At 39.5% G+C, this 26,880-nt stretch overlaps 1 protein-coding gene across 1 annotated transcript; it reads left to right on the top strand.

Annotated features, from left to right (window-relative positions):
* Positions 1 to 1,296: 1,296 nt before the first annotated feature.
* si:dkey-192l18.9 (F-box/LRR-repeat protein 7) lies at positions 1,297 to 25,784 on the top strand. Its single transcript, XM_027005931.2, has 4 exons — positions 1,297 to 1,686; positions 6,678 to 6,767; positions 21,970 to 22,578; positions 24,393 to 25,784. The coding sequence occupies exons 1-4, from the start codon at positions 1,650 to 1,652 to the stop codon at positions 25,127 to 25,129; spliced, it is 1,473 nt and encodes a 490-aa protein (XP_026861732.2). The 5' UTR covers positions 1,297 to 1,649; the 3' UTR covers positions 25,130 to 25,784.
* The last annotated feature ends 1,096 nt before the right edge of the window (positions 25,785 to 26,880 follow it).

Below are 26,880 nucleotides of genomic sequence, written 5' to 3'. Positions count from 1 at the left end.
TTAGTTGAATTGCTATTTTCTTTGTTTAGAAACAATCCTTTAAAAAAAAAAAAAATCAGCCATTGAAACACTATGGTCATCACTTAATCCCAAGAGGTACCTTGACCTTTTCCCATTGCCCAACCAAAGGAATGGGCGTGACAGATATGATATGACTGATATGACTTTTAAGGAAGTAATCCCATTACTAACACGCAATGTCCTTGATGCTGTGCATGATTCCTGTTTTGAAGTTCACATCACAATAAAGTTTCCGCTCATAGAGCCTGGTTACAGGAAGCCTCCAGGACTTATAATAGACCAGACGGTAAGACTAAAGTAAACAACCTGTTGTTTATAGACCTGGTGTCATATTTATGATTGGTCTCAGTGTAAACTTGCTGATCTAGCATCAGCTCCACATCTTTAATGTACAGGTTCCAAGACCTAGATGCAGCCTAAACCTAGATTAAAAATAATGTCAGTGGTTATTCATCATTGGCACTGCAATTTAGACCAAGACTCTTCTCTGATAAATTCTTCTCTGACCTGTCTGTCTATTTTAAATGACCACTAATCCTGCATTTATGGAAATATTGCACTACTAGCCATTCTAGCACTTGTTGTTGGTGTTGCACTTATTGTTGTTCAGTATTATACTTGTGCTCATTGTAATTTCTTCTAGGAATTTCTTCTTAACTCCTGTACCCTCATAACAGCAGTACCCTCATTCTCTGGTATCTCTGACCTTTTGTACTGGCTAGAATGCATTCTATGAGTGGATAACAAAGCACTTTGTAAGTCACTCTGGATAAATGCCATAAATGTAAATGTAGACCAGTACAAGACTTCATCCATGTTTGGAAAAATAACTCTAAAGTAGTATTTATGATGCGGATTTACCATACAGCAATCTTACTCGCAGTAGAATATTAAAACAAACAAACAAACAAAAAAAACTATGTATATAGGAAAGCATTTTAGTAGAACGCAATGTCTTAGTTGTTGATCAGTATTCTTGACGCATGGTTTATGCTCAAATTCATTATTCAATAAACACTTATCAACGTTTTCTTGTATATATGGGTGCGTCTTTGTAATTATATAGACTCGATTTTTTCTTTTTTTCGTTTGCGCGTTTAAAAACGAAATATTTTGAACAGATTGTCAATTATACGGTTTCCTTCTACTCATGCTAGGATGATGGTCTACTGAAGTGTCAGGTTATTAGACATGCGACTCTTTTAGAGTTAGCGGTCTCTTTAAATACCCCGTAGCTCAGCCCCTACATCCCTCTTTTGCGATTGTTAGAGAATGTGAACTAGACGTCCTCTCCACACTGAGCACACATAACTCTGACAAGAATGAACGCATCCTTGCAGTTACCACACATCTGTCTGGACAAAATGCGGTTTTTTTATTTTAAACGCTGCCTATTTTAACGGAACATAATATTTCCAATTTGGGATTGGACCACTATGCGCAACGATACGCACCTTGTATTTTTTTTCTTTTTTCTATTTTTTGCTTATTACGTTATTGAAGTTGGAAGTGTTGTGCGTTTGTTGACGGTTTTCGTGTGATCCAGTATTCGGGGCAGTCTAATCATATTAGCGTAAAAGCGTCATGTGCATTCCAGTGCTTTGTGGATAGACAATGCATTCTTCAGAATGGGCTCAAACAATGGGAAACAGTGCGGAAGCGAAGGTACGTAGGACGATACAAGCGCCGAATTTATAGTCTATTATGCCGCATGCCACTTGAGAACATCAAAGGTCGGTAATTCTCAAGGAGCAAGATACTCGTCTAAACTTCAGGAATCCAGTCTTTGATTGATATGCACCTCGACTTCGGCCTTATTTTTTTGCATTCTATTGCACATGAAACGTTCTATCCCGTGGAGTCAGATTAGTCATTTAAATTTGCAAAGCAGATCAGGCATCTTCATGTTTTGTCTTTTAAGGATGGAGATTAAAGATTTGCAAGCCTTTTTAACTAGTCGTGACCCACATTTGGATCACATTTGGGCATGATGTGAACAAATCAAACTTAAGTCAGCCATAAGTGTCCTCCATGGAAACCTGAAGTAAACTTTACAATTCTCCAGAATTCTTCACATCTCTCTCTCTCTCTCTCTCTCTCTCTCTCTCTCTCTCTCTCTCTCTCTCTCAGACAAACACACACAGGCACGCACACTCTCTCAAAGTACTTTATTGGACTGCCTATAATTCCAAACAAATGTAAACACTTATACAGTATATTCATCACAAGCATTATCAGGCCGTTTTCCTTTAGAGAATTAAAAACAGCTCCAGGGGAAATGGATGTGTAACGATGTAATTGCCTGCATGGCTCAAGACTAACAAGGACATCAGTAGAAGTCACAGATGTCTTGTAGCAAGCACTGCAGGATTTTTGGAAAGATGTTAGTGTCTGCAATTTTTCAACTTCTTACTGGAGGTTCTCTTTTTCAGTTGTTGTTGTTGTTGTTGTTGTTGTTGTTGTTTTCAGGCAGTCTATTGTTTGATCTTAGATATGCTGACTTAAAGTAAAATTAAACCATGTACAATATACATAATGGTGTATTTGAGATGATATGCTTACATTTTTTGATTTGGAAAGTTGCATATATTTGTTATTTATGAATCAGTGAATACAGTAAGACTGTACTGCAATGAATAAAGCATGCATAGATGTTCAAGTGATACAGTGACTTAAACGCAAAGGTGAGATGGGTAACTCATAACCACTACTGTCTGTCAGAATGTGCCAACAACAATGCTCTTTAAATTCCCAGATAAACTACATGGTGTCATGTAAAGGTCCTTCACTGAGTTCCATTATTCTAATGCTCAAAATCTCTATTTCACTCTTCTGATACATGTCTGATGTTTGTTCATAGACTGCTAAAAAATCCGATCCAGTCAGATATTTCACATCTATATGGCAAATTTCTATCACATGGATCCTAACACAGGCAGAATTTATGAAATACACAGAAGAAGCCAAATCATTAAAAACAGTTCTGACTAATTACCCCAGAGCTCTGTAGGCTGACTCCATGAGTACAACCTCCTATTGTCTGTCAATTTGCCAGTCTGAACAATGCACACATCATCATCTACAAACAACTGAATTTAGAACCTTTACCTTACTTGAGTCTGCTCATCCCTCAAAACAGTAATCATGTAAGTCAGAGTGTATTTCTATTCAATTAGTTATTGCAATAAAGATGTTCTTCAAAGCTGAATAGTATTCCAGACTTGCATGAGGAATGAGAGCTTGGCTTCAAGATGCATCTCTGCAAAATGTGATACGTCATCAAGGGTTCATAAACGTACACCATTTTTCTCCATTTGTGCCTCAAGCCCCCATACTAGAGATTGATCTTGTCTTGAATTTCACTTAGAGACTTAGCACCTTGCGATATTCATTTTGCAACATAGCACATAGCATAGCACAGGAAACTGGTGAAAGTCTTTGACAAGTTCTTTTCCAAAATAAACAGGCAGGTCTCTTGAAGTGTCAGTGGCAGTTGGTGAGTATACCTTAAAGGATGGAAGACAATGGTACTAAACATATAGTGTCTTTAAAAGGGCTCTCTCTCTCTCTCTCTCTCTCTCTCTCTCTCTCTCTCTCTCTCTCTCTCTCTCTCTCTCTCCCCTTTAACTTTCCCTCCTCTCTCCTACATCTCAGTCAGTTATGACATAGATGTAATCTGTTAAAAAGGTGAATAGAATGATAGTCAAAATGAAAATAGGAAAGGGGCCACTGAAATAAATCTTCATCAGTGATGTCTGGCAAGAAGCCCAGCCTTCTATACCCTCTTAGACCCTTTAAAAAGGTGGAGCAATGAAATATGACAACTGTTAAAACGGATTCAATCTACCCTTGATTACAATTTTCCTGTGCAATATTTCACTAATTAAGCAGAATGCAGAAGCCACTGACAATAATTAAGAGCTTGAAGTGATTAAGTCTGCCTTGTTTTATTGGTCTCTGGACAGATGCAGAATCAAACATTGGTTTTATTATTTCAAGATGTGCCTCTTTCTGCTTGAAATGTTCACATGAGTGGAAAATATTTGTAAATTGGTGCTAAGATCCTGAGTAATGGAACAGCATGGCAAAACCACATACATATCATTTGATAGATCAAGCTTTTCCAGAGAATAAGTTATCAAATGCTTGTTAATAAAGTGGGCCCAAAAGACAGACCAGACTGTCTTAACTGCAAGGGTAAACTATACTTAATCTGTAGATTATACAAGTGAGCCTGTTTTAACTAGATTAACTGAATTAATATATACTTAATATGCAGATTACACAAGTAATCTGAAGTGTCAGTGGGCAGGAACCAAAGGAAATGACCTTGCCCTGGATTTAGCTCTTTGGTTCTCTTGCTTTGATCTACATCTGAACAATTTAAGAATACTGTTATTCTTCTTCAATGGCAAAAAGAGTTATCAGTAAGGGTGAAGATGACAGGATCACAGGATGGCCTGGTCACTCCTTCAGCCTGTTCATCTATGTTTTGAGAAGTCTTTTTAACCTACATACAATGTACAAGTAATACAATGTGACTGTGAAATTATGTAACAAAAATGCTGTCAGGGTGAGGCACTCCATTTCCCACACGGTTTTGTATATGTATTGGATAGAATGAAGAACCATCTCATTTTGTATCTTTGGAAACCACTGGTAATCAAGATGGAAAACCATTAAAAGAGTGAACAATTGATCTAAAAGATTGTGTGTAGCTCGGAACACTTTGCAGGATAAAAAGACTTTTAAAAACACGAATGAGAAATCATTATTTTAAGGCCAGATGGAAGACTGGCTCTCAAACCATGAAGCTGCTATGAGCCATGGCCAACAAATGGCCAACACCTCAGATTCATATACTGACTCCTGTGTGTAATTTACTACCATTTGGGGGTTTTATACTGGAGATTACAGCATTAGCCTTAGGAATGGTAACATTGTATGAGACAAAAAAAAGTCATCAGACATTTGTGGTTTTAGTTCCTAATTCCAAGGAAAGAAACTGTTGTGTATCCTTAGGCAACAGTGTAATAAAAAGAAAATGTTAATTTCAGCATCCAGTATGACACTGTTCCGACTTCAGAGCTGCCCAGAAGCCTTGCATAGCAACAAAATAATAAGATTCATATTTGCTCTTAATTCATGCCATTTGACGTTGTGGCCAATTCTGTCCACTTGCTGTGTGAGTCACATACCAGGGCCTGGTGTGGAAATGGAAGCAGATGTGCTGGCTCTGTGATGTCACCACATGTCGTCAAAGTAGTAATGACGAAGGGGACCTGCCTTATGTTAACCACATTAATGAACTGGTTGGTTTAGGAAAGGAGAGAATGGGGAAATGACTAGGTTTAGTTAGCATGGGGTTTTTGTGTAGTCATTATAAATGAGGTGTTAAAGGGGTCTTTTCTGAATTCACACAGCATTGTTTGTGCTGATGCTTGTTTAAAGCATCACCACCCAGCAGCACTAATAGTAGACCCTAGTGTTTCATATTGCAATTTGCTACCAATATGTGATATGTTCGTGTTCTCCTTCTCTCTCTCTCTCTCTCTCTCTCTCTCTCTCTCTTTCTCTCTCTCTCTCTCTCTCTCCCTCTCTTTCTCTCTCTCTTGCTCTGTGTGTGTGTGTCCTGTGTGAGCATGTGTTTACCTGGCGAATGTTTAATGTGAAATGAATTCCTAAACTAATCTTGCACAAATCTTTCTGGTTTATGACTCGACAGAAGATAAAGTACCATAAAATAGCCCCTACACCAGGCTTAGCTGTGGCCTTAGTTTAGTTCTTGGATCAAATGTAATTTTACAAATACAATGGACAGTTTATTCAGAGCTTCAGGACATCATATTTTACCAAAACATTGATTGGTTCCATTTTCATCAACTTGATTTGATAAGGAAGCTTTTTCTTGTAATACCCCTTTGATTCAGAATGGCTTTCAGTTGCCTACAACATTACTTCTTGCCCTTGAATCAGTTCAGAGTGCATTTGGAAGACAAGCTTCTTTAGTCATGATATTTTATGGTTTATGGTGTTTTGATATGCTTTTCTGTGCCTGGATGTTAATGTCATACTATTTGTCTTATAGTGTAGTTCATGTACCCTTTCAGTTGTAAATGAACCTTTGGTCATAACATAATATAATATTATGTCCTTTGTTCATAATATAATAATATAAGATAATTGGTAATGTAATCATAATATAAGTATATTCAGCCATATATACATATATAAAAACTGAATTCTGCCCGTGATAAAATACAGCAGTTTATTCCATGTATTGTTTCAGTGGTGGATACTGGACAGTCTTTCATTGGCAGGAAGACACAAACTAACTACTGAATTTTCCTAAAAATTGTTAATCATGAAAACCTCAAACCTCAAGCTGGGGATAGAAATAAATTGCATTTCCACAGCCCAGGTAATTATTCGGCAAATGGCTGGCCTTGGTTGTATAATTACATTTTTACCACATCTGTTATAATATTGACTTGCAGTGGGAAGTTTCAAGTCTTCTCCCTGACCTGACACCAAACATTAGCTACCCCACTACTGGGCCCAGGCAGCAGACCTAACACACTTGTGAAAATGCACATTACCACCTAAACAGGCATGTACCATGACAAACCATGTCCCACTGTGTTTTGGTCACACAGGTAAAGGAAGCTCCAGCATTTCCTCCGACGTGAGCTCCGGCACTGATCATCCACCTACCAAAGCTCCCAGGAATGTAGCTACCAGTGAAGGTAACGCATCTGGTCCTCATTACAGACCAAATTCTCTCTCTGGTGCTCGCTCTCTCTCATGAAATACCTGCTATTTTTAGAGGCACTTGTGTATTCCTAGGATAAACTGAAATTAAAAACAAACCTGCCATTTCAAAAAAAAAAAAACACACCCAAAAGGTGTTCAGCTTATGAATTGGGTGAACAAATTAGAATATTTTATATCTGCAATGTTTTATGCAATGTTTCATATATTTGTGACTCTTAAGCTTATCCATAGATTTTTATCAAGTTTCTAATGTCAGTGAAAGCCTGGACCCAGTGGAAGCCAACAAATGACTTAGGTCCTAATTAATTCCTTAAAATAAGATTGCATGCAAGATGTTTAAACCTGACTGTATCATAAACTTGGTAAATTTTGCAAAACATTTAAAAACCATTTCTAAACTATCAAACCATTAAAAAGCTATTAGAAGTGTTACTGTATGTAACACAAAGAAAACAATGAGTTGGATAAATGCATGCATCCTGGCATCCAAAACAAGTCAAAATCCACAAACCACAAAAGTCAAGATGCAGGCTAGCACTAGGCTGGCAATAAAGTCCGAAACCCATCTAAAGCATCAAAATCCAGAAAGACAGGCACAAATTTGATAAACCGCAAAAACATTGCTTCCAGTATTGCTCACAGTAGTACTGTCAAGACCTCGCAAGGAACATATATAATTCTGAACAGGTGTGTGAGGGGCGTACACTTGGTCAGAAGGCTGGTGAAGCAGATTGCTAATAGGGTTTCACAGATTGTACTGAGACACTGTATCTCATGTGAAAATAAACTTTTTGGAGCAAGCTGATCTTACAATGGCAACACAGAATTGTGTTTTATTAAGAAATAAACAAACAACAAGAAAAAAACATGAGCTTATAAAACAAATGAAAATGAGCTATAGGCCATGCTGAAGCATCCTCATTGCAGTTTTCAAAAGCAGATAGGTAAACCCAGCCTGATCTAACCTTACCTGTCTTTAGAATTTATTCAGGGTTTTTTTGGAGACTCAAACCATGCTAAAGTGAAGATGTGATGCCTATGCACGGATGTTGGTATTGATGTATGAAGTTGATGTATTCTCATCACTACAAAATACCCTCAGTATGCCTTGCTTGCATTTTCAGGGGATTCTGGTACATGGCAGGGGATAGAAGCTTGTTTGCCAATGGGAGAAAAGTTAGAGCATCCCTTGGTCTGGGCTCCCTCGGTGTATTGAGCCATTCCCAGGGTGTCTGCATCTGTGGCCTTTACATGCTGACTACTCTATAACTCCTAAGTTGCAAAGACACTTCCTGTTTTGTCTCCAGCCTCACTTGTGGAAATGTTTTCCAAGGAATTTGGTGTTTTTTTTTTAACCATTATTGGTTTGTAGTTCCTTTATAAAAGCCATCTTGTTAATAATGACTGGAGAGGGTGTTTTGGAACGTAATAGCATGCTTATAAGGGCAATGTGTGGTTGGGCACAAATGCTGCTCTATGAGAACCAGGATTCCAGGCAGGTATTGTTCTCATTATTGTACGACACTCCCTCTGCCAAGGCTGGGTGCCAATAATGCTGGGTACAATGCCATCTTCTGCATTAGCTGGTATGCATACATATGCCTGTAAATGTAGCAGTAAGTGCCAGGTGCACACTGGGTCCTGGGATTTTGGGCAGTGTACGCTGTCAAAGGTTTACAGTCAACATCTATTTCATGCTGTGCTATTTGACATTAATAAGGGTGGTGTACTCCATACTGATTGCTTCTGCAGTTCAGTTTGGGTTTGAGGGAGATGCCGTGGAAAAGCATACATGATTTATTTTAGGAAGGACTGAAATTAGATTCTTAGGTTATGGAAGACAGCAAGTATCTTAGCGATTAGGGCCTAGCAACTCTAAATGTGTTGGTGTGAATCCTGGGCATTGTAGAAAAATAGATCTTAGATCAGAAGGGTGTAACGTGACACTACTGGCCTTATTCCTTGTTGGCTAGTGGGTACACAAGGGCCCTTGTATCAAAAAAAAGGGGAAAAAAATACAAATGTAAAACAAGATATATCTGACTGTGACAGAAATAGGTCAGTGATCATTTTCATTTGCTTTGACATAGGGCTCCTTATGTCTGTAGTCCTTAAGGTATTTCCAAGATCTTATGTCTTAGTACTGGAAACACAAGCAGGCACACACGCACACATGCGTGCACACACACACACACACACACACACACACACACACACACACACACACACACACACACACACACACACACACACACACAAGGAATGATATAATCCACTAAAGTGGTAAAGATCTGACCACAAAGTAACATGCCTATTGCCTGGTACCTCTTCACTGTCAGTTGGTTTCATAGACCTTAGCAGGATACTGTTTGAGGTTGGTGGTAATAGCATATACAGACTAGTGTTGTGACAAGCTGCACAGAAAAAAGTTAGCATGCAGTGGACAAAATTAAATAAATGCATAGCAAAAAACATTTTAGTTTAGGACCTAATTCACCCTTTTTGTTGTTAATGTAAATATTACACTTATTTCTGTCATATGCATTGAAAACAAAGTTGTCTCAATAGAGGCAAACAGATTACTGTCTGAATTACTTAGGAAAGGGTAGGAGCTGACAATTTCTGGATAAATGAAATAAAAGCATGCAGAAATTAATTGTTGATTGGAGTACCACACAACATCTTTAATTATGAATGCAGTTACAGAACTGCATTCCATGGAACTTAACAGATAAGAACTTGTACTCGAGAGAGACTTATCACTTAGCTTGACGATATCCTTTCAGATGTTTTGGCAACAACTGTGTCACCCGCCCCTGGCCCAGGGTAATTACAGTGTGCTAGAAATAGCCAAATCACAGGCCAAGCCAGAAACACAGTGCCTCCTCCCTATCGTTCACAAATTGGTATACTGCCTAAATGCCATTATATGCAAGCAGTTCATGCTTCCTTGTCTATACCTTTATTTAGCCTGTGATAAACTACAGTAAATGTAGGAGTTCAGTAGTGGTGTGAAATGATGGCATCCATGATCCCATGGGACGAACAGCTCAGCCAAAGGCTTTTGCATTCTGGTTCAGTTTGGATGATTCAGAGATTCTGGATGGAATATCAGGGTTTTAAAGCACTTTTGGAGTGAGCACAGATTTTGAACACCTGCAACCCAGTCTCTGTAGAGTGGAATCGGTAACGTCCTGTTGTTCAGCTGGTGTCCAGACCAGAAGGTGGACCACCCCACTTCACTCCAATCTTGGTGGATGCTTAACTTTTCTATTTCAAGAACAGCATAAAAAGTAAGAAACAGTAATATTTATTTTAGGTCTTTGTTGTCTTTATGCTAAAAAGTGATTGGGAGCATCTTAACAAGAAAACCCTGAGAGCAGGAATGGACATTACAAAACAGATTTGCTATTCAGTGCTATTCAGAGACTATTTGACTATGTAGAATAGTCTTAGTACTAACTCAGGTATCCCTTTCAACACAAATACACCATGGTATCTTAACTCTCTCTCTCTCTCTCTCTCTCTCTCTCTCTCTCTCCTCTCTCTCTCTCTCTCATATCTCAAAAAAGCTTAATTCATCATTTTTTTAGCCTTCTGTCTTGCTGTTCAATATGAGTGAAATTATCCAAAGGTGCTCAGCCTGACTGGCTGATCCACTTCCAAGCTCAGTGCTATGCATTCCTCACTTGGGACTCAGTTCAATGTAAACAATATAAGTTCAAGTCTAGCTTGGGAATAGCTGTTCCTAGTTATTTTGGCATACTAGTGGCTGTGGCGCATGGTCTTAAGTGTTTTAGCGCAGAGGATACATCAAGGAAGCCCTAATAATTAGACAACTACTTGGGACTAGGGTCAGTGTTCGTCCTGGTCCTAGATCCACAAGGTCTTCTTCTGTAATTGAGAGATTTCTAAATAATGCATTTGACAGCTGTTGTAAAGAGACTTGTTAGGATACACATAAACATTGTAGCTGCAGTTTTTTCCTAAAAGAACAGATGATCCCTTGTCACATTTAATACCAGATTTATTCATGTGCATTCTGAACTTTTAAATGAAATAGTCCCAATCCCAGTTGTACCCATGCGATAGCTTCACATAACCTGTTTTTGACTCACATATGCTAATTTACAAATGAACAATGGGATGGTATTATCAGATTATTTCTCTGCACTCCATAGATAATTCAATCAAGACCTGGAGCTAGAAACATTTTCAAGTTGGTTTACAGGAATCCAACCATGATAGAAGCCACATGACATTGTACATAATGTCACGTTGTAAGGAGGCAGAGGGAGGATACCAAGGCGAGCTTTGTCGTCTAAGCACAGAGTTTATTGAACATGTAACAAACAAGAATGAAACACAAAGCACACTATATCAAAACAAAACACTATAAACAACAACAGGACAAAAAAATACGATAAATAATCGTAGGCACAACATATGCTTTGATAGGCTGAAGAACAGCATACATCTAGTTAAACACTGACAAAACACAAGAACAGACACAAGGCTTTAAATGCACAAGATGACAGGGAGTGTAACAAGTGACAGGTGTAATGAATGACAGACTTAATAAGGGGGAACACACACACACACACACACACACACACACACACACACACACACACACATACACAAGTTGACTGAACATACAACCTGTGGCAATGTACAGACTGACATATTTTATATGCATAATTATGTTTATACACATATATACATATTAATGTGAGATGAATGCAGTCATTGGCTTAGAGACTCAAATCAAGGAAGGTTTTGTCTTTTATATCTGATAAGGTAATATTATGAACAGGGTGAAATATACATACATCCTGGTTTCAGTTCACATATTAAAGTTGTGATTTCTTTAAGAACACTTTGACTAAACTGTCTTTACATTATAATATGTATTACTCTGGACTGTCCTGCCTCGGCAACTAAAACTTTCAGCACAGTCCAGCTGTATATTACCCAATCAAGAAACGTCTTTACAAAGAGGACGTCCTTCCTGCCTATCTATTATCTTGTGAAGGATAATCTAATAACTCTCTTGACAGATATTTCTTCTAGCTTCAGGTCACATCAGTATTAATGGTCTAATATGGTGAGCCTTACACCTGACAGTTTTTGAATAGTTGCACCCAACATCCTCCTGAATTTCATCTTAACATCCTCCTCTGTATTGAGGCAGTTTACTCTTTTGGATGACATTTTGTCTCCTATGAAAAATATTTCCTTTCCTTGGGAAAGAGCCTAGTGTATTTCCCAAAAGGAGTCATTAATCACATTCTACTATGCCTCCTCTTTGCAAAGAAAGGGAGTCCTTCGCTCATCTTATCCCCGTCTGTACTGGGGGGGGGGGGGGTTAGTGGGGGTGAGCGCCGTCCAAACACTCCAGACTTCTCTATACAATTCCTGCATGATAACAGTCTCATCCTGCCAGCCTCTACTGAAATCTTCAAGCTTGTTTTCTGACATTTGTTTTCTCACACAAACAGCATGCACAGTGCCAGTGCTGATCTTCCCCTTGCAGGAAATTATGGACTGGGTGGATATCTGTTATACATTGCCTCAGAGACTGCCTGGAAAATAATGGAGTTTTAAGTAGGGCCAAGTGACAGCACAAATTACTATTGGAGAGCTCATATTAGACATCCAAGCCAAAGCTATTCCAATAAATCAACCTTTCCTGATTAACTAAAAACATGGCCAAATACTTTCAGCTAACTAAATACTGTGTGAAGAAAGATGGGGGAATACTGTAAATGTATGTTTTATTTACTTTCCAAATTATTAAGACCCTTAATCCAAATGTTTGACCTCATTAGTAGCCAGCATTAGTGTAAGCAATGCCAGTGCGTATGGTATGCATATCTGAAGAATGGCCTATTGTAGCTCAGTCTTATCATCCCTTAGTGCTCAGATATTTTCAGCAGGCCTGTGTTGGCAAACCTTGTGTGAATCAGTTTCACTGAAAATGTAGGCTACAACCTAACTTATGTTATTTTGTGTTCAGCATAGTGTGGAATGACCTGCTATTACTACATGGAATCATCTTATAGGTGCTGCTCCTGTAATATATCCAGAGTGAAAATTTAGGTGATGTATCCGGTGTGCTAAATTTGATTGGAGAAAATGTGTTAAATTCACTGGGAATTTCCCCAGAAAATTTCACTGGGGGCTTTGATTATTAGCCTTGGTTTTGTTCAGTTTTTAGTTATATTTAGTAGTACTCTTAAGAAAGAAAGAATATAAGTTAGCGCTGTGCGGTTAATAAAGACAGCTTCTAATATTGGTTCCAATATTTTAAAAAGCTTAAAAAGGAGATATTGCGGTTATCCCCTAATGACTTCAACCCGTTTTCCCTTTGCAGGGCCTCTTTATCTCTAACTGCGTGTTTGCTCTCCTCCCTGATTCCCTTTCTCTCTGCAAGAAAGTTGGAGGGCTGAAACATGGAGAAAAGAGCTAGCAGCTGATTAAAATGAGAGGAACAAGATAAGACAATGTGGGATTTTCCTTGTGAAAGCAAGAAGGCACAAAGTCTTTAGCAGGTGATGGGAGCAGGAGGGCTTTATCATATGGCATAGATGCAAACTGGATCCTGTTATAGGATTCTTATATACAAATATTGAAAAGTTGTTGCTTCAGAGACTCAGCACTGTATGCATTCTGTCGATTCCTTGCACAACTATATGGGATCGGTGTTTAAAATATTATGATTGAAAAACAGAGATATAATTCAGAGTATTTCTGTTGGTTTCTGGTGTGTTACTTGTACAAGACATTTAATGAGCTCCATTCTGGTTCATAATTCAGTGAACATGGTTGTATAGTTTGAAGTTGCTAGTGGAACTTCAACAGGTTTTATTGTTGTTAAGCTTTTGTGTGTGTATATGTGTGCGTATGTGTGTGTGCGCGAGAATGTGAATATCAAAATATTGCACAATGACATATAGCCTGACATTTCCTCGAACACCTCTATAATCTGTTAGAAGCAAAGCCTACCATGTTTATTATACGGGGCACAAATGAACCTTCTTTTTAGACTCTTTGTGGTTCAGCCGATCAAGAAAGGCCTTATTTGGAGGAGGAATATGAGAACCCAGCAGGAAAGGGAGGGTTGGCTCCCATACACCTGTTCCAAACGGGTCTTTATGACATCAGCATAGCCTCATCGTGTTTCTTTCACTCAATTTTGACACGGTGGTACAACTTGTGTTTGGGCCCTTCTCAGAGAGGACACTGTTGGTGTGACCTCAGCACACTGATGAAAAGTATAGTCGTCAAAAGGAAAGACAACTGTCAGGAACAGTGTATGCCTTTAGCCTCTGACTGAACTACATCAGGAACAGGTGCTGGTTGTTTTGGGCTGAACTACACAGAGCTTGCCATTTAAACTTTCTGTCATTTGACTGAAGCAGATTTGGGATTTTGGTATATGCCAGCTTCAAGGATCTTGGATAGCAAAACCTGGCATTTTTAATTGATTGCTTGCTTGAAGACAACATTTGGGAGAATGTTTTAACATAACGTTTGGGTTAGAACAAAGTCTGAAAACCAGATAAGCATGACATAAACTACCTATGCAAACCAGAATCTACCTACCAGTATCTACTGAATCTTGGGTTTAATAAATATGAAGCTCCCACTCACTAATACACTCAACCTCTTAGATGTGAGAGACCACATTATGGGATTTATCACAGTTTGCCTCTCATCATAATTAAGTGCAGGAGATCTCCTGAACCTCACAATCAGTCTGTGTGAGATGTGTGTGTGTGTGTGTGTGTGTGTGTGTGTGTGTGTGTGTGTGTGTGTGTGTGTGTGTGTGTGTGTCAGTGAGCCTGCTGCACATATGTGCAGAGTTGAAGCAGAAGTCACGAAATTTTTGTCACGGGAAATTCAGAGCAACTGCTCCTTCTGCTGATTTATTTCTCCAATTTCTTTACTAGTCCTTAATGTGCTATAGTGTTATCTTATACACCAGTTTGGTGCTTGAGGTGGTAAGCCAGTAAGCAAGCATCAAAGACATCAACTCTGCATTTCCTCAGCAATAAATCTAAAGGCTGGGATCTTAATTAGTGAATTAAAGAATTAGTGAAATCCTGCCCTTGGGGAATAACACAGTACCCTACTAGTCTCTTCCTAGAGAGTGGTAAGAATTCCACTTTTATCCTTAGATATCTAGGTCTCAGCAGAAAGGGATACATGAAGTGGGGAGAGGAGAAGAGGAGTGCAGCAGATACAGAGGACTCCGTTGTCTTCTCTCCTTGCTGAGACTTCTAGAAAGGGGACAGTGGACAAATCCAGTGTTCCTACACTTCTCTGCTCCAGTCAGGGTGCATGTGAGCTCCATTGTCCTGCACTGGGGCCCTTGCGATGTAGTGATCTTCCTGAAGTGAAAGCTGGGTCATGAGCAGGCTCCTGTGCCATATAAATGTCTTAGCTACTACTTATTAAAACAGACTTTGCTGGCTTGTTTTGGAGGACAGCCCACATCATGCCTTTAGCACTGTATGGAATGGGAGAAGTGACTGTTTACCTATGCTATTTTCACCCTGGTGTAAAAGTTACAATTGCACATCAAGAAGAAAATTGCAGTCTTCATTTGCTAGTTTCTTTTGGACTTGTTTTATTCCATCCTTCTACTTCTCTCTGCAGTCTTTGGATGGTTTCCTGATATATTTGACAAAGCAATGGATTTCATCCAATAGGTTTGTACCAGGCAGCGTTGTTTAGAAATGTTTTTCATCACGGCATTATGCCACCTCTTGTCTGTCTCATGGCTGCCTCGCTTTATTTCCCACCTGTATTATTGCACAGAAGTGGCATCCAGCACTCTAGCAATGAGGATTTAGCAATGAAAATTTAGCAGAATGTTTCTCAGATTCCCTCAAGCTCATGGATGCCTTTTGGCAGGAGTGAGAGGATGGAACGGTCCGATGGAAAAGAACTCGTCACAATGGTGCTGGCACTGACGTGATGGTTTTGACTGTCTAGCCAAACACTTCTGCATAAGCTTACTGGCATGAGTGCAGTTTGCTGCGCTCAGAACATATGAGCGTTCTTGGGATGAATGGTTCATCTCATTGCCACACTCTGGGTCCCTGATTAATGGTTTTGCTGGTTTTATACTTCTCGTTGGCTCAGTAACAATACAAAAAAGGTCGTTCATTTCCAAACTCAAGGTCTTTTTTCTTTATCTTCAGCTCCAATGATAATTGGACCTGACATTTCACATAGCCAAGGCAAAAGCATGTTTAAAAGAAGAGCAGAAGGTCTCGTTGGTTAATTGAACTTCAAAAGTCAAAAATATATTTTGAGAACTGAATTTTAATCTCAAATATACAACAGAATCATGACTCAAACACATATTTGAAATGCAGTTTTAAATGCACATTTCTTTGGATATTTCTGAAATAAACATTAGCCTTTTGTTGGGGTTGAATGCATTAGTGTCACACAAATAGCATTGCAAAAGACTTTCCCACCACTGTCATGTTTGATGTCATATTCAGTGACACATTAATGGAGTGGGATCCATTATCTTCAGCTTTATAAACTACATCCCAAAATATAAAATATCGTTGCCTTCAGCTAAGGATCACTCCACATGGGCTGCTGTTCATGAAAATGCTGATCACTGCTGCTTTGTCCATCACTGGGAAACAGCAGTAGCCAAGATGCTGTGCTGTGGTTACCCACTTGAAATGCAAAAGGTTTTCTTTTGCATGTATTTTTTCTCTCTTTATTGTGCACTGTCCAAGTCAAAGACCAGATGTTTAACCTGTTTCTCTCTGATATCTCAAACCAGTGGATTCCTCCACCATATGCAAGCACTGACGGTTCATATGAAGGTCAGAGTGCTAAAGAGATATGAGTCTCATTTATATGCTCACAAATGGTAGACTGATTAAGGAATCTGGAGCAAACAACTATTTATAAACAACATTTGTATGTACAGTAATTAAAGTAATTCAGTTAGAGCTCTACTGTGTTCCCATCAGAACTGGTGGATTTACATCTTCTTTTTTTTGCACTTTCTTATAGCCTTTCCATAATATGTTTCATATTTTCACCATATGATAATGGTGTTTTGGTTCTCCTTTCATATTTTATCTGAGGGGTATGTATTTATTTTAAATGTATTTGTTTTAGTATGTTTAGTTTACGATTTGATTTTCTACTGGGGCTAAATAAATAATCATCCCAGGAAACTACTGAGTTGGTACAGTTAAACTACTACATTCTCCATTCTGGGTCTAGTGTGATTTTGGAAAAGGATTCAGTGCTTCTTCAGTATTTCATTCATTGTCACATTAATAAAACAAATGAAACTGCTGTGGTTGTAATGTGGCTGTATGTGGCATGTTCTAAGGACAACACTCTGATCCTACACACCACCTCTGAATACAACTGATGAGAAAATGAGAGTTCAGAACTACTTCCCTAGTGGGATGACCTATGACTTTTTCATTCCACTGAATAAACCAGCTACTGAGAAATACACTCTGCTTCTCACAAAGGTAAACCAGGTGCTTGCTCTTAGAAAAAAGCTAAAAAAAAAAAAAAAAAAAAGCAAACCAAATGCCAGTCTCATCTAGCTATTCCTGCCAACTGTGAAACTAGTTGGAGGGGAGGTAAAGGAAAAATGAAGGCTGATTATCTACTCACGTGTTGACTAATAAAAGCTTTTGGAAGTTTCTTCTTAGTTACTTGCAACTGGTTCAAGCATATTCCGTTGATTATGAATTGGTGGGGTAGTTTTTGATGATTGGTACTGAGTATGTAATTTTATGAATTCTTATAGTAAAATATAGAATAGTTAATGTGAGCTTTTTTTGTGTACATAGAGCACTTCAGTTCAGCATGCTTTAATAGTTAGTTGAACTATTCTTGCTTGAATATCTTTTCCAGCCTCTTTTTAGATGTGATTCAGATCACAAATCATGTATGGTATCGAACAATAAATAACTTATTGCAGTTATGCAAACTCCATGTTTCTGTAGTAACAGTGTGTTTGAATACCCATAACCTAAATGGAATGCCATGTGTGTAAATTGAGATTTATTCGGTATGTTCCAATGTTCAGTAGAATAAGCTGATTCAGTGCATCAGGTGAATACTGCCCATGAATGCAAACACTAGGCGTGAACTAAGGTGTATGCCATTTTGAAATGCTGGTGTAAACACATGGCTTGAGATACATAATGGTAATCATTAAGAGTTATGGGCCAGAATGGCAAGCAGGAAATCTCACTGAGATGTGGCTCACTAAGTGGGACTCCCATGTGGGGTGGGGACTTGCCATGTGCCATGTAGGGTGAAAACAAGTTCTGTCCCCAGGGACCAGTCCCAGCTGTGTACACAGAGCACAGAGGAGTTGATTGTGCTCCATGTTACATGCCCGCTGTGAACAGATACGTGGCCGGACCACCCAGGACTAAGAATTGGGCTCTGGAGGGACTGGTGCATGGAGGAAGCCTCAAGCTAAGCCCTCTACTCTCCCTAGTTTCAATCCTCTGGCTGTCCCATAGCTTTCTCTTACATACTGAAACTGATTGGGTCCTGACTCAAGCTCATGTGGTGGTCTTTTTGTGTGCGTAGTTTACAAAGTTCAGACCCCCAGGGTGACACACTTAAACAGTTCCTTCTATGTCCCTGCCTTTTCCTTAATAGTTTGACCATAACTGTCACTTTGCAGAGTTAGTGTTCTAAGACAGTGAGCAGTACTGTTAAAGTAATTTGTACTAAACAAGCAATTTTTCAATTTATGGGCAATTTATGAATATTATAAGTATTCAGCCCTTAGGAAAACATTTGGTAATTAAAATGTTATTTAAAGGGATCACATTACCATTTTGTTGAATAGAAATGGATGAAGAACTATGAATAACACAGTATATGTTTCATTGGTATAGGATTAGGATACTGTAGTTCTAGTGTGGATATATAAAGGAATCTGGTGCATTTAGTGCTAGTAGCAAGACATCTCTCAATTGTTCATGTCCAAAATATATAAAGCAAATTAACTGAACAAATGAGACACACATTTCTGTTGGAGTGGGTAATATTTGTATTGTACTAAAACCAGTTCTTGATTAGCTCTGTCAGAGGAATATTTAAGGTGATTCTTTCTTGCTTTTCTTTTTTTTTTCTTCATTTTTTTCTTCTACTATGTCATTTTTCAAATTCTGACTCCTTCATTTGAAACTACAAAAATACTTTTACTGGACTTTCCAGATATATGTTAGGTCTGCTTCTAGATTAAAATTGAATGTTGTACATAGTCCAAGACTAGGGTGGCACTTTAATAACCCCTAAAAGGAGGTCATCACACTCCCAAAAGGAGAACATAAGGATCTGTACATACATCTGTAATATAAATGAATGTTTTACTCACAAAATTTGCCACCTACTTGCAGTATTTAGGTCTGGCACAGTGTACAGAAGACATGAAATTCATCGTTCCTACTCTTTGAAAGGAAAGCATTGTTGACCACTGAAAATTGAAGTAATTTTTGTTTTTGGTATTTCCACACCATTGCAAACATTCCAACTGTGTAGAGCACTGACTTTGTGCAATTAGTGAAGCAAGAGCCGATCTATTAAACCAATGAAATGCAAGGTATTTGCTTTGACATGTTTGTTAGACACTAAAATGATATTGATCTATGGATAGCAAATACCAGTTAATTCCAGAAGGATAACAAATAGGTGTTCGTCCAGGCATTCTGCCGGACGGAGGACAGGGAGCTGGAAAAACAATGTCCGGCCTAAAACCGGATGTCTGGCCACCCTATCCAAGACTACTCCAAAAAATGTTTGGAGTTTTAAAGACCTTGACAGATCACTGCAAAGTCTTAAATCTGTAAAGAATTTATAATAAATGAATTACATTAAACATAAAACATTTATATTACATAACAGATATCTAAAAAGTACTGAGTGGATGTCTGATTTGTTCCTGTATATCTGAGAGATGGTTGGGAGTTTTTGATGTAGCTGTCTACTGTCCTAGTGAAGACATTTCACTCCCTGGTGAGAGTATCTGTGTATGTCATCATGACCTGGCCACCAGACAGCATGGCCTCAGGTCATCTGGAATACAAATCACACACTATGACGTACACGCACGTATGTGTACATACACACACACACACACACACACACACACACACACACACACACACACACACACACACACACACACACACACACACACACACATTCCTGTCTTACTATCTTCTTACTATCTTTGTATTTCAAATGATGTGTGTTGTTTTTGATAAATAACATTATGCTGGGACCTTTATTAGTCCCTACAATGTGGGTCCCTACAATGTGTCCCACACACACACACACACACACACACACACACACACACACACACACACACACACACACTCATACATATGCAAACACACTATACACAAAGAGATCTACAAGGCAGAGACACAAACAAATAGATTTGTTTGCAATTTATACTATAGCATATTAAAGAAAAGGAGCTGTCTGCCTATGCTGATGCAGAAATCTTTATGACAACACAGTCAGCCACTGTCTGGACATACGACAGGCAAACCTCTGGGAGCATAGACTGAATTTAAATGTTTACTGGCTTATGGCCAAAAATTCCACAACGACCTCACCTTTGTCCGTGATGGTGGCGATGAGAGCATTTCAAAGTGATGAAAACTTTAAAAATGTCTTATGAGAAATAAAAAAAATGAAATATTATGAAGTAGTGAAATTCTAAATGATAAAATAATAAAATAATTCCAACATTTTTCCTGACACTAATTCATCCTCGGAGAAGAAGAACACATGATACTGTATGAATATTTCCCCTATGCAGTGTTATGAAAAGAACATGGCAAGAAAGCAGGGAATTTGATGGGCTATTGGGCCCAGTGTTATGGGTGATGGGAGTGTTACTAATTCTTCCAGACTAATAACGTTCTTTTAGATGGAATTGAGTGGCCCAGATGACTAATGAAGACATTTCCTGTACAAAAAAAAAAGAAACATAAATCCTCATTTCCCCACCAGGATCATCTCACAAAACAAAAAATGGAGCCATTTACTGTGGATTTGTGGAACTGGTGTCCATGCATCTATGAGACAGACTGGATATGTTCTTCTTTTTGCTGCATTTTTTGCATTCATCTTTGTGTAGGAGTCCTGACAACCCAGTGATATAGGGTTAAAAGGAAGACAGTAACAGATTTTGAAAGGGCCTTTTTTCCACTTCATTGTATAACCTGACTAAGTGAAGGGCTTAACAGTTAGAATCCTATATAAACAGATGGCAGTGTCTTTCTTCTAACTCTTGACCACAAAAGATCCTTATCTGAAGTCAAGGGGTCAATTTCATGACTTTGTACTTGTTAAATGTACTGAATTCCCAGATGTTATGATAATAATTTCTCAATGTGATGCCTTAAGAATGAGGGAGAGCCTCCCACAGACCTCTGATAGCATCTCAGAAGAGTATTTTTGGGTTTGAGAGCCAGTCTTATTGGGCTCTCATAATCAGATAAGGGATTCTGTGAAAGCATGACAAGAACACTCACACCAGTGATGATGATGAGATCCAGTCAAAAGATCTCACGCTGTCTGCAGTGCACCCTTCCTCTCTGAGTCGTCGTAATCAGCCAAACATCTGCTCACAGCCGAAGCTTCATTGTTTATAATGACCAATTATGAAACACCAGCCATGGCAGCCACTAGACTACAGTTTACCCCTTAAATGCAGTCCCTCTGGTGAAGAGATGCAGACAAATACTTTTCATATAACAGTGACACTTGATCAACTTAAATCTACAAAAACAAGATAGCCATGGATACACTTTCCAGAGAACAGGGCACGTCAAATGAAGGATAAGTCTAATTTAAGGTCATCTGTGCTAAAAGCATTGGTCAACACTTGATATTTTCAGCGTTTTTCAGCTTGTATGGTAAACCAGGCTGAAACTATTACATGTAATCAATTAATCAAGGCTCTCTTTCACTGTAAAGGCAATGGTTAACATTATATTAGAATACATCCTTGTCTTGATCAAAGCTTAAGCATTAATAATAAATCTATCTCTCTCTCACTCTCTCTCTCTCTCTCTCTCTCTCTCTCTCTCTCTCTCTCTCTCTCCCTCCCTCCCTCTCTCTCTCTAGACTCGGACCTGAGCATGCAAACCCTCAGCACCCCCAGTCCTGCTCTCATCCTGAACCATAGCCCCTCCACGCTCTCTCCTCAAACCGTTCCCAATGGCCAAGATTCTCCATCACCATCCCCTGTTCCCAGGGAAACTGTTGCTATGGTACACGCTCCTCCAGGAACACAAGGCTGCAAGCGTCTGCCCAAGACTCACCACACAGCATTGGTCGACTTCCTCCCAGACCCCATCCTCCTTCAGGTCTTCGCTCACCTCTCCACGCCACAGCTGTGCCGCTGTGCCCGGGTCTGTCGCCGCTGGTACAACCTGGCCTGGGACCCTCGCCTCTGGAGGACTGTCCGGCTGACCGGAGAGCTGCTCCATGCTGACCGAGCCCTGCGGGTCCTCACCTACCGCCTTTGTCAGGACACCCCCAACGTATGCCTGACCCTGGAGACAGTAGTGGCAAGTGGCTGCCGGAGGCTTTCTGACCGTGGCCTGCGTGTGGTGGCTCAGTCCTGCCCAGAGCTGCGTCGCCTGGAGGTGGCAGGCTGCTATAATGTGTCCAATGAAGCTGTGTTCGATGTGGTGTCAAGCTGTCCTAACTTAGAACACTTGGATGTTTCAGGTAAGCACAGCAGAATGACATTTAGCATTATAATCATACCCTTTTATTCAAATTTTTTTTTTGAAGCACTGTGGTAGCTTAAAGATATTACACTCAAAACACATATTACACATTTCATATATTACATAATCATGACCAAGTCAACACAGAATATACTATCGACTGACTACTTGAGTATAATTTAGATTTCATATTGTGGAATAGCTGCCATCATACATCATGCTGCCATGTACGTTTATGAATTTGCTGGGAGAGTAACTCATAGCAGTGCTGCTTTTTTTGGGAAGGCTGGGAAAAGCATTAAAGAATTTGGGAATTACTGCCAGTCCTGCAGTTCCACCCACAGGACAGAGAGTCTGAACCTCAAGGAGAGAGGAGCGGGCGGTCTGCTGCTTTCATTAATGGCCTGACACACTCTTAAAAATCTAATGGAGGACCATTGAGGAAAGGAAGCCAACCACTTGTCATAAAAATAGGCCTTGTTTGTTGTGGTTGTACATGCTGAGAAAGAAAAAAGATCACTTCAGATGGAAGGGAGAGCGGACAATATAACATTTCCTTTGATATGAAATTTTGCCCAATGTTTCCAGCGTGTTTGTCATTTTTCTTTGACTTTTTTGTAGCTTGTTTGGGTTCAGAAACAGAAGTAGCACATTTGCCAAAAGTTTTTAAAGATATGTAACCCTTTCTTTGCAACTGTTTTCTTGATGATGAGTCTCCACAAGAGGGGGAAATGGGAATATGCTGGAATTTACAAACTGGAATTTAAAACAGTGACCAATCCTTTGTACCTTTGAATAGTAATTCATAGAATAAAATGAAATGCTAAAATGCCTTAACACTTAGCATACAGTAGCAGCTCTAAACAGTATGTGAGGCTTATATAAGCACACACATTGTTTATCATCCATTTGTACAGTGAGACTAAACAGGGACACAGAGCTTTATGTGAAACATTATGCTTAAATCCCTGCCAATGTTCATTTCCCAGGTCAAGGACATATATTTGAGATGAATACTGGGGGCAGGCTGAGCCTGTACCTCATCATAACATGAGGAAGTTGTTCTTGTTAAAAAAGCGTAGTATTGTAATGGAAGTGTTTGCTGGCTAATTCACATATTTAACTACTTTCTTCTGGACCTAAAAATAAAACATTATGTTTGGCATCTTCTTGTTATGGACAAGAAGGTAAGTGTAGAGAACAGATGGGCTCACAGCTACTTATGTTAGGCTAGTCAATGTATGGCTAATTGTGGCGTAACAGGTTCAACTGCTTGGTGAATAGTTTGTGTGGATCAGTGACTGCAACCCAGTCAAAGAAGCTAGGCCATCGAACACAGCAAAAACATTTATCTGTCAAAAGATTACTTTTGTTTAAAAGTGTGATACAGCAAGTCTTTCTTGGAGCTGCTTCCCAAGTTAACCATCTCCCATTTTGAAATAAATTTCCTGCAAAATGAAACAACGCAAGAGACCATTTAAAAGGGCACAGTATGAGGATGTAAGAAAAAATGTTTTACTAATGAGAATTACATGTTATAATAATTAAATAATTAAAATTCTAAATAAATCTTTAAAGTCTACCACATTATTTAACCTTTTTTAAACCTCCCCCCACTGAATGAGCCACAGAGGATCCGATTAAGGGAAAGAGTGTGAATGTGAGTGATGGACTGTGAGTCAGTGGGTGACAGAGAGGGAGTGTTTTTGAGGGAAGGATTAAAAGTTACTTTCCAAAAGAAATTTTGGAAAATTTTGGAAAGTTTTCAGCCTCCTTGCTCCCAGTTCAGCCTCCTTGCTCCCTTTGCTCCAGGCTGCCCTAAAGTGACGTGCATCAGCCTGACTGAGGAGACCTCCACGCAGCTTGCCCCTCTCCCAGGCCAGCAGATCAGCCTGCGCTACCTGGACATGACGGACTGCACCTCACTGGAGGATGAAGGCGTGCGCATCATCGCCACGCACTGCCCACGCCTTACGCACCTGTACCTGCGGCGGTGCGTGCGCCTGACGGACGAAGCTGTTCGGCAGCTGGCGCTGCGCTGTACGTCTCTGCGAGAGCTCAGCCTCAGCGACTGCCGCCTGATCGGCGACTTCGGCCTGCGGGAGGTGGCGCGCATGGAGGGCCGTCTGCGCTACCTGAGCGTGGCGCACTGCGCCCGCATCACCGACGTGGGCCTGCGCTACCTGGCGCGCTACTGCCCGCGGCTGCGCTACCTGAATGCACGCGGCTGTGAGGGCCTGACGGACCAGGGCTTGGCCCACCTGGCGCGCAGCTGCCCCAGGTTGCGTTCGCTGGACGTGGGCCGCTGCCCGCTGGTGTCAGACGCCGGGCTGGAGGTGGTAGCACACTGCTGTTTGGGCCTTAGGAGACTCAGCCTGCGAGGCTGCGAGAGTGTGAGCGGCAGAGGGCTCAGGGCGCTGGCTACAGGCTGCCCTGAGCTGCAGCTACTCAACGTGCAGGAGTGCGAGGTGGCCCCAGAGATGCTGAAAGTGGTCCGACGTCACTGCCGACGTTGTGTGATCGAACACACCATTCCAGCCTTTTACTGACTGTACGGTGTGAGCGTTGGCTTTTGACAAGCGGATAATTTTACTCTCCGTGACTTCATAATTTGTTGCTGTGGAGTGTATGAGGTATAAGATGACGTGGTGTGTAATACATGCCTCTGTTAAAGTAGTATGCAGTCCTTGCCATTACATGATGTGTCTAATAGTATTTATCAGACAAAAGGGTTACGATACTATATAAGATGGTATTCTGATGAATGTCTAATATGTCTGTGTACTTTGCATTCCAATTTTTAAAAAAAAATTCAAATAATGAACATGAAATAATGAACATGACCACTGTCCAGAGATGCTTCTTTACCTTTTTCAATCCAGAACATTTATATTTTAAGCCTTTTTTAAGAGCATTTGGATTCTTTTGTCTTTATAGATTATATATTATACCTGTATAGTACTTTGTTTTATGTGGGTATTTGCACTTTAAAATTCATCTAAGACAATCACTAGCATTGTATTAAAAAGTGTCAAAATAGCTTTCTAAAAGCCTTTTGTTAAATCCTCCCTGATAAATTGGGAGTATAGAGTAAGGGAACACAAGGGCATACAGTCAGTATTATGGGGATGTTAGTTTGAAGAAATGATACAAAGAAGCATTGCTGCTACAAATAAAGGGCTACTTATTTAACATGCTTTAAAACTGAGACTTTTCATTTCATATTTAAGTTTGTACAGAATTATGGTGAGCCTTTGTAGAAAAGAAAACCTGTATATATTGCAGCTGTTAGACAGTGGATTGAGTATTTTAGAACAGGTCTGTCTTTGTTCTGCACCTCTACCATGGCTGCAGTCCTCACTGGGTTCCTCCGGTTCGAGGTACATTTCTTAAGCAACATTAGACATTTAGTACTGAAAACTGCCTGTGTAAACGTCCTTGTCTGTGTCTCAGAGTTTTCTCTGCCTCCAGTGAGGAGAAAACTGACTGCCAGTATTCTTACCCGGGTCTTAAGAATTTAGACTCTGAGTCTGATTTCATGTTCTGTCTCTACTGCCCCCTGTTGGTCCTAAACATCTCCTGCATATGTTGCTATTAAGATACAAACTCATTTATTTGAGTCTTTTTTCCCCCAATTATTGGGGGAAATAATTATTGAAGCTCTTCATAAGTTATTGTTATTTCCCATATGGTTTAGTATGAATTTGGATAAGTGGTTATGAATTCACAATATGAGAAAAACAGTTTTTTAGGTGTCATTGGGGTCTTACAGGTAGACATATTATAGAAAAGATTGACAAAATAGCAAAGTTTCTCCATTAATATTAAAGTAACTTTGAAGCAACTCTGTAAAAATAACAAAGTCAACTACATATGTGAGTAAAATAAGATTATATAAGTTATATAAGAGGTCTGACAATCATCACTTTGAATATAAGGTAAATATGAGGCAACTACCAGAGTTCAAAAAAAGACAAACTGTTATTGTCTCAACTGAAGCACAATCAACAGGACAATACAAAATTACAGCTTCAGAAATGACCACAGAATTAAACATATAACCTGGAGAAGCAAAGAGAAAACATGGAGCACTGATCAATAGAAAAAAAGTAATATTATCAATTTTTGCCCTATGACCCTTTCCTTTGCCTTCTGTCTGTTTAGGTTCCCAACTTGGTAGTAAGTCCATAATGTTATAATTTTATTATAGGGCAGATAATGGCTGCATAATGGCTGCATATCCAGCAAATACAGAAACAGGTTCCCTTGCAAACACTGATTTGCAAACAATGTTGCCTCA

The sequence above is a fragment of the Electrophorus electricus genome, chromosome 10, assembly GCF_013358815.1.
Source record: "Electrophorus electricus isolate fEleEle1 chromosome 10, fEleEle1.pri, whole genome shotgun sequence".
Taxonomy (NCBI): Eukaryota; Metazoa; Chordata; class Actinopteri; order Gymnotiformes; family Gymnotidae; genus Electrophorus; species Electrophorus electricus.
This window is presented reverse-complemented; position numbering and strand designations above follow the sequence as displayed.

Excerpts from the sequence above, each read along its gene's own strand:
- si:dkey-192l18.9 (XM_027005931.2), top strand. The coding sequence starts at position 1,650 with ATGGGCTCAAACAATGGGAAACAGTGCGGAAGCGAAG. Across the intron at positions 1,687-6,677 it reads GAAACAGTGCGGAAGCGAAG|GTAAAGGAAGCTCCAGCATT; the intron begins GTACGTAGGACG and ends TTGGTCACACAG. Across the intron at positions 6,768-21,969 it reads GAATGTAGCTACCAGTGAAG|ACTCGGACCTGAGCATGCAA; the intron begins GTAACGCATCTG and ends CTCTCTCTCTAG.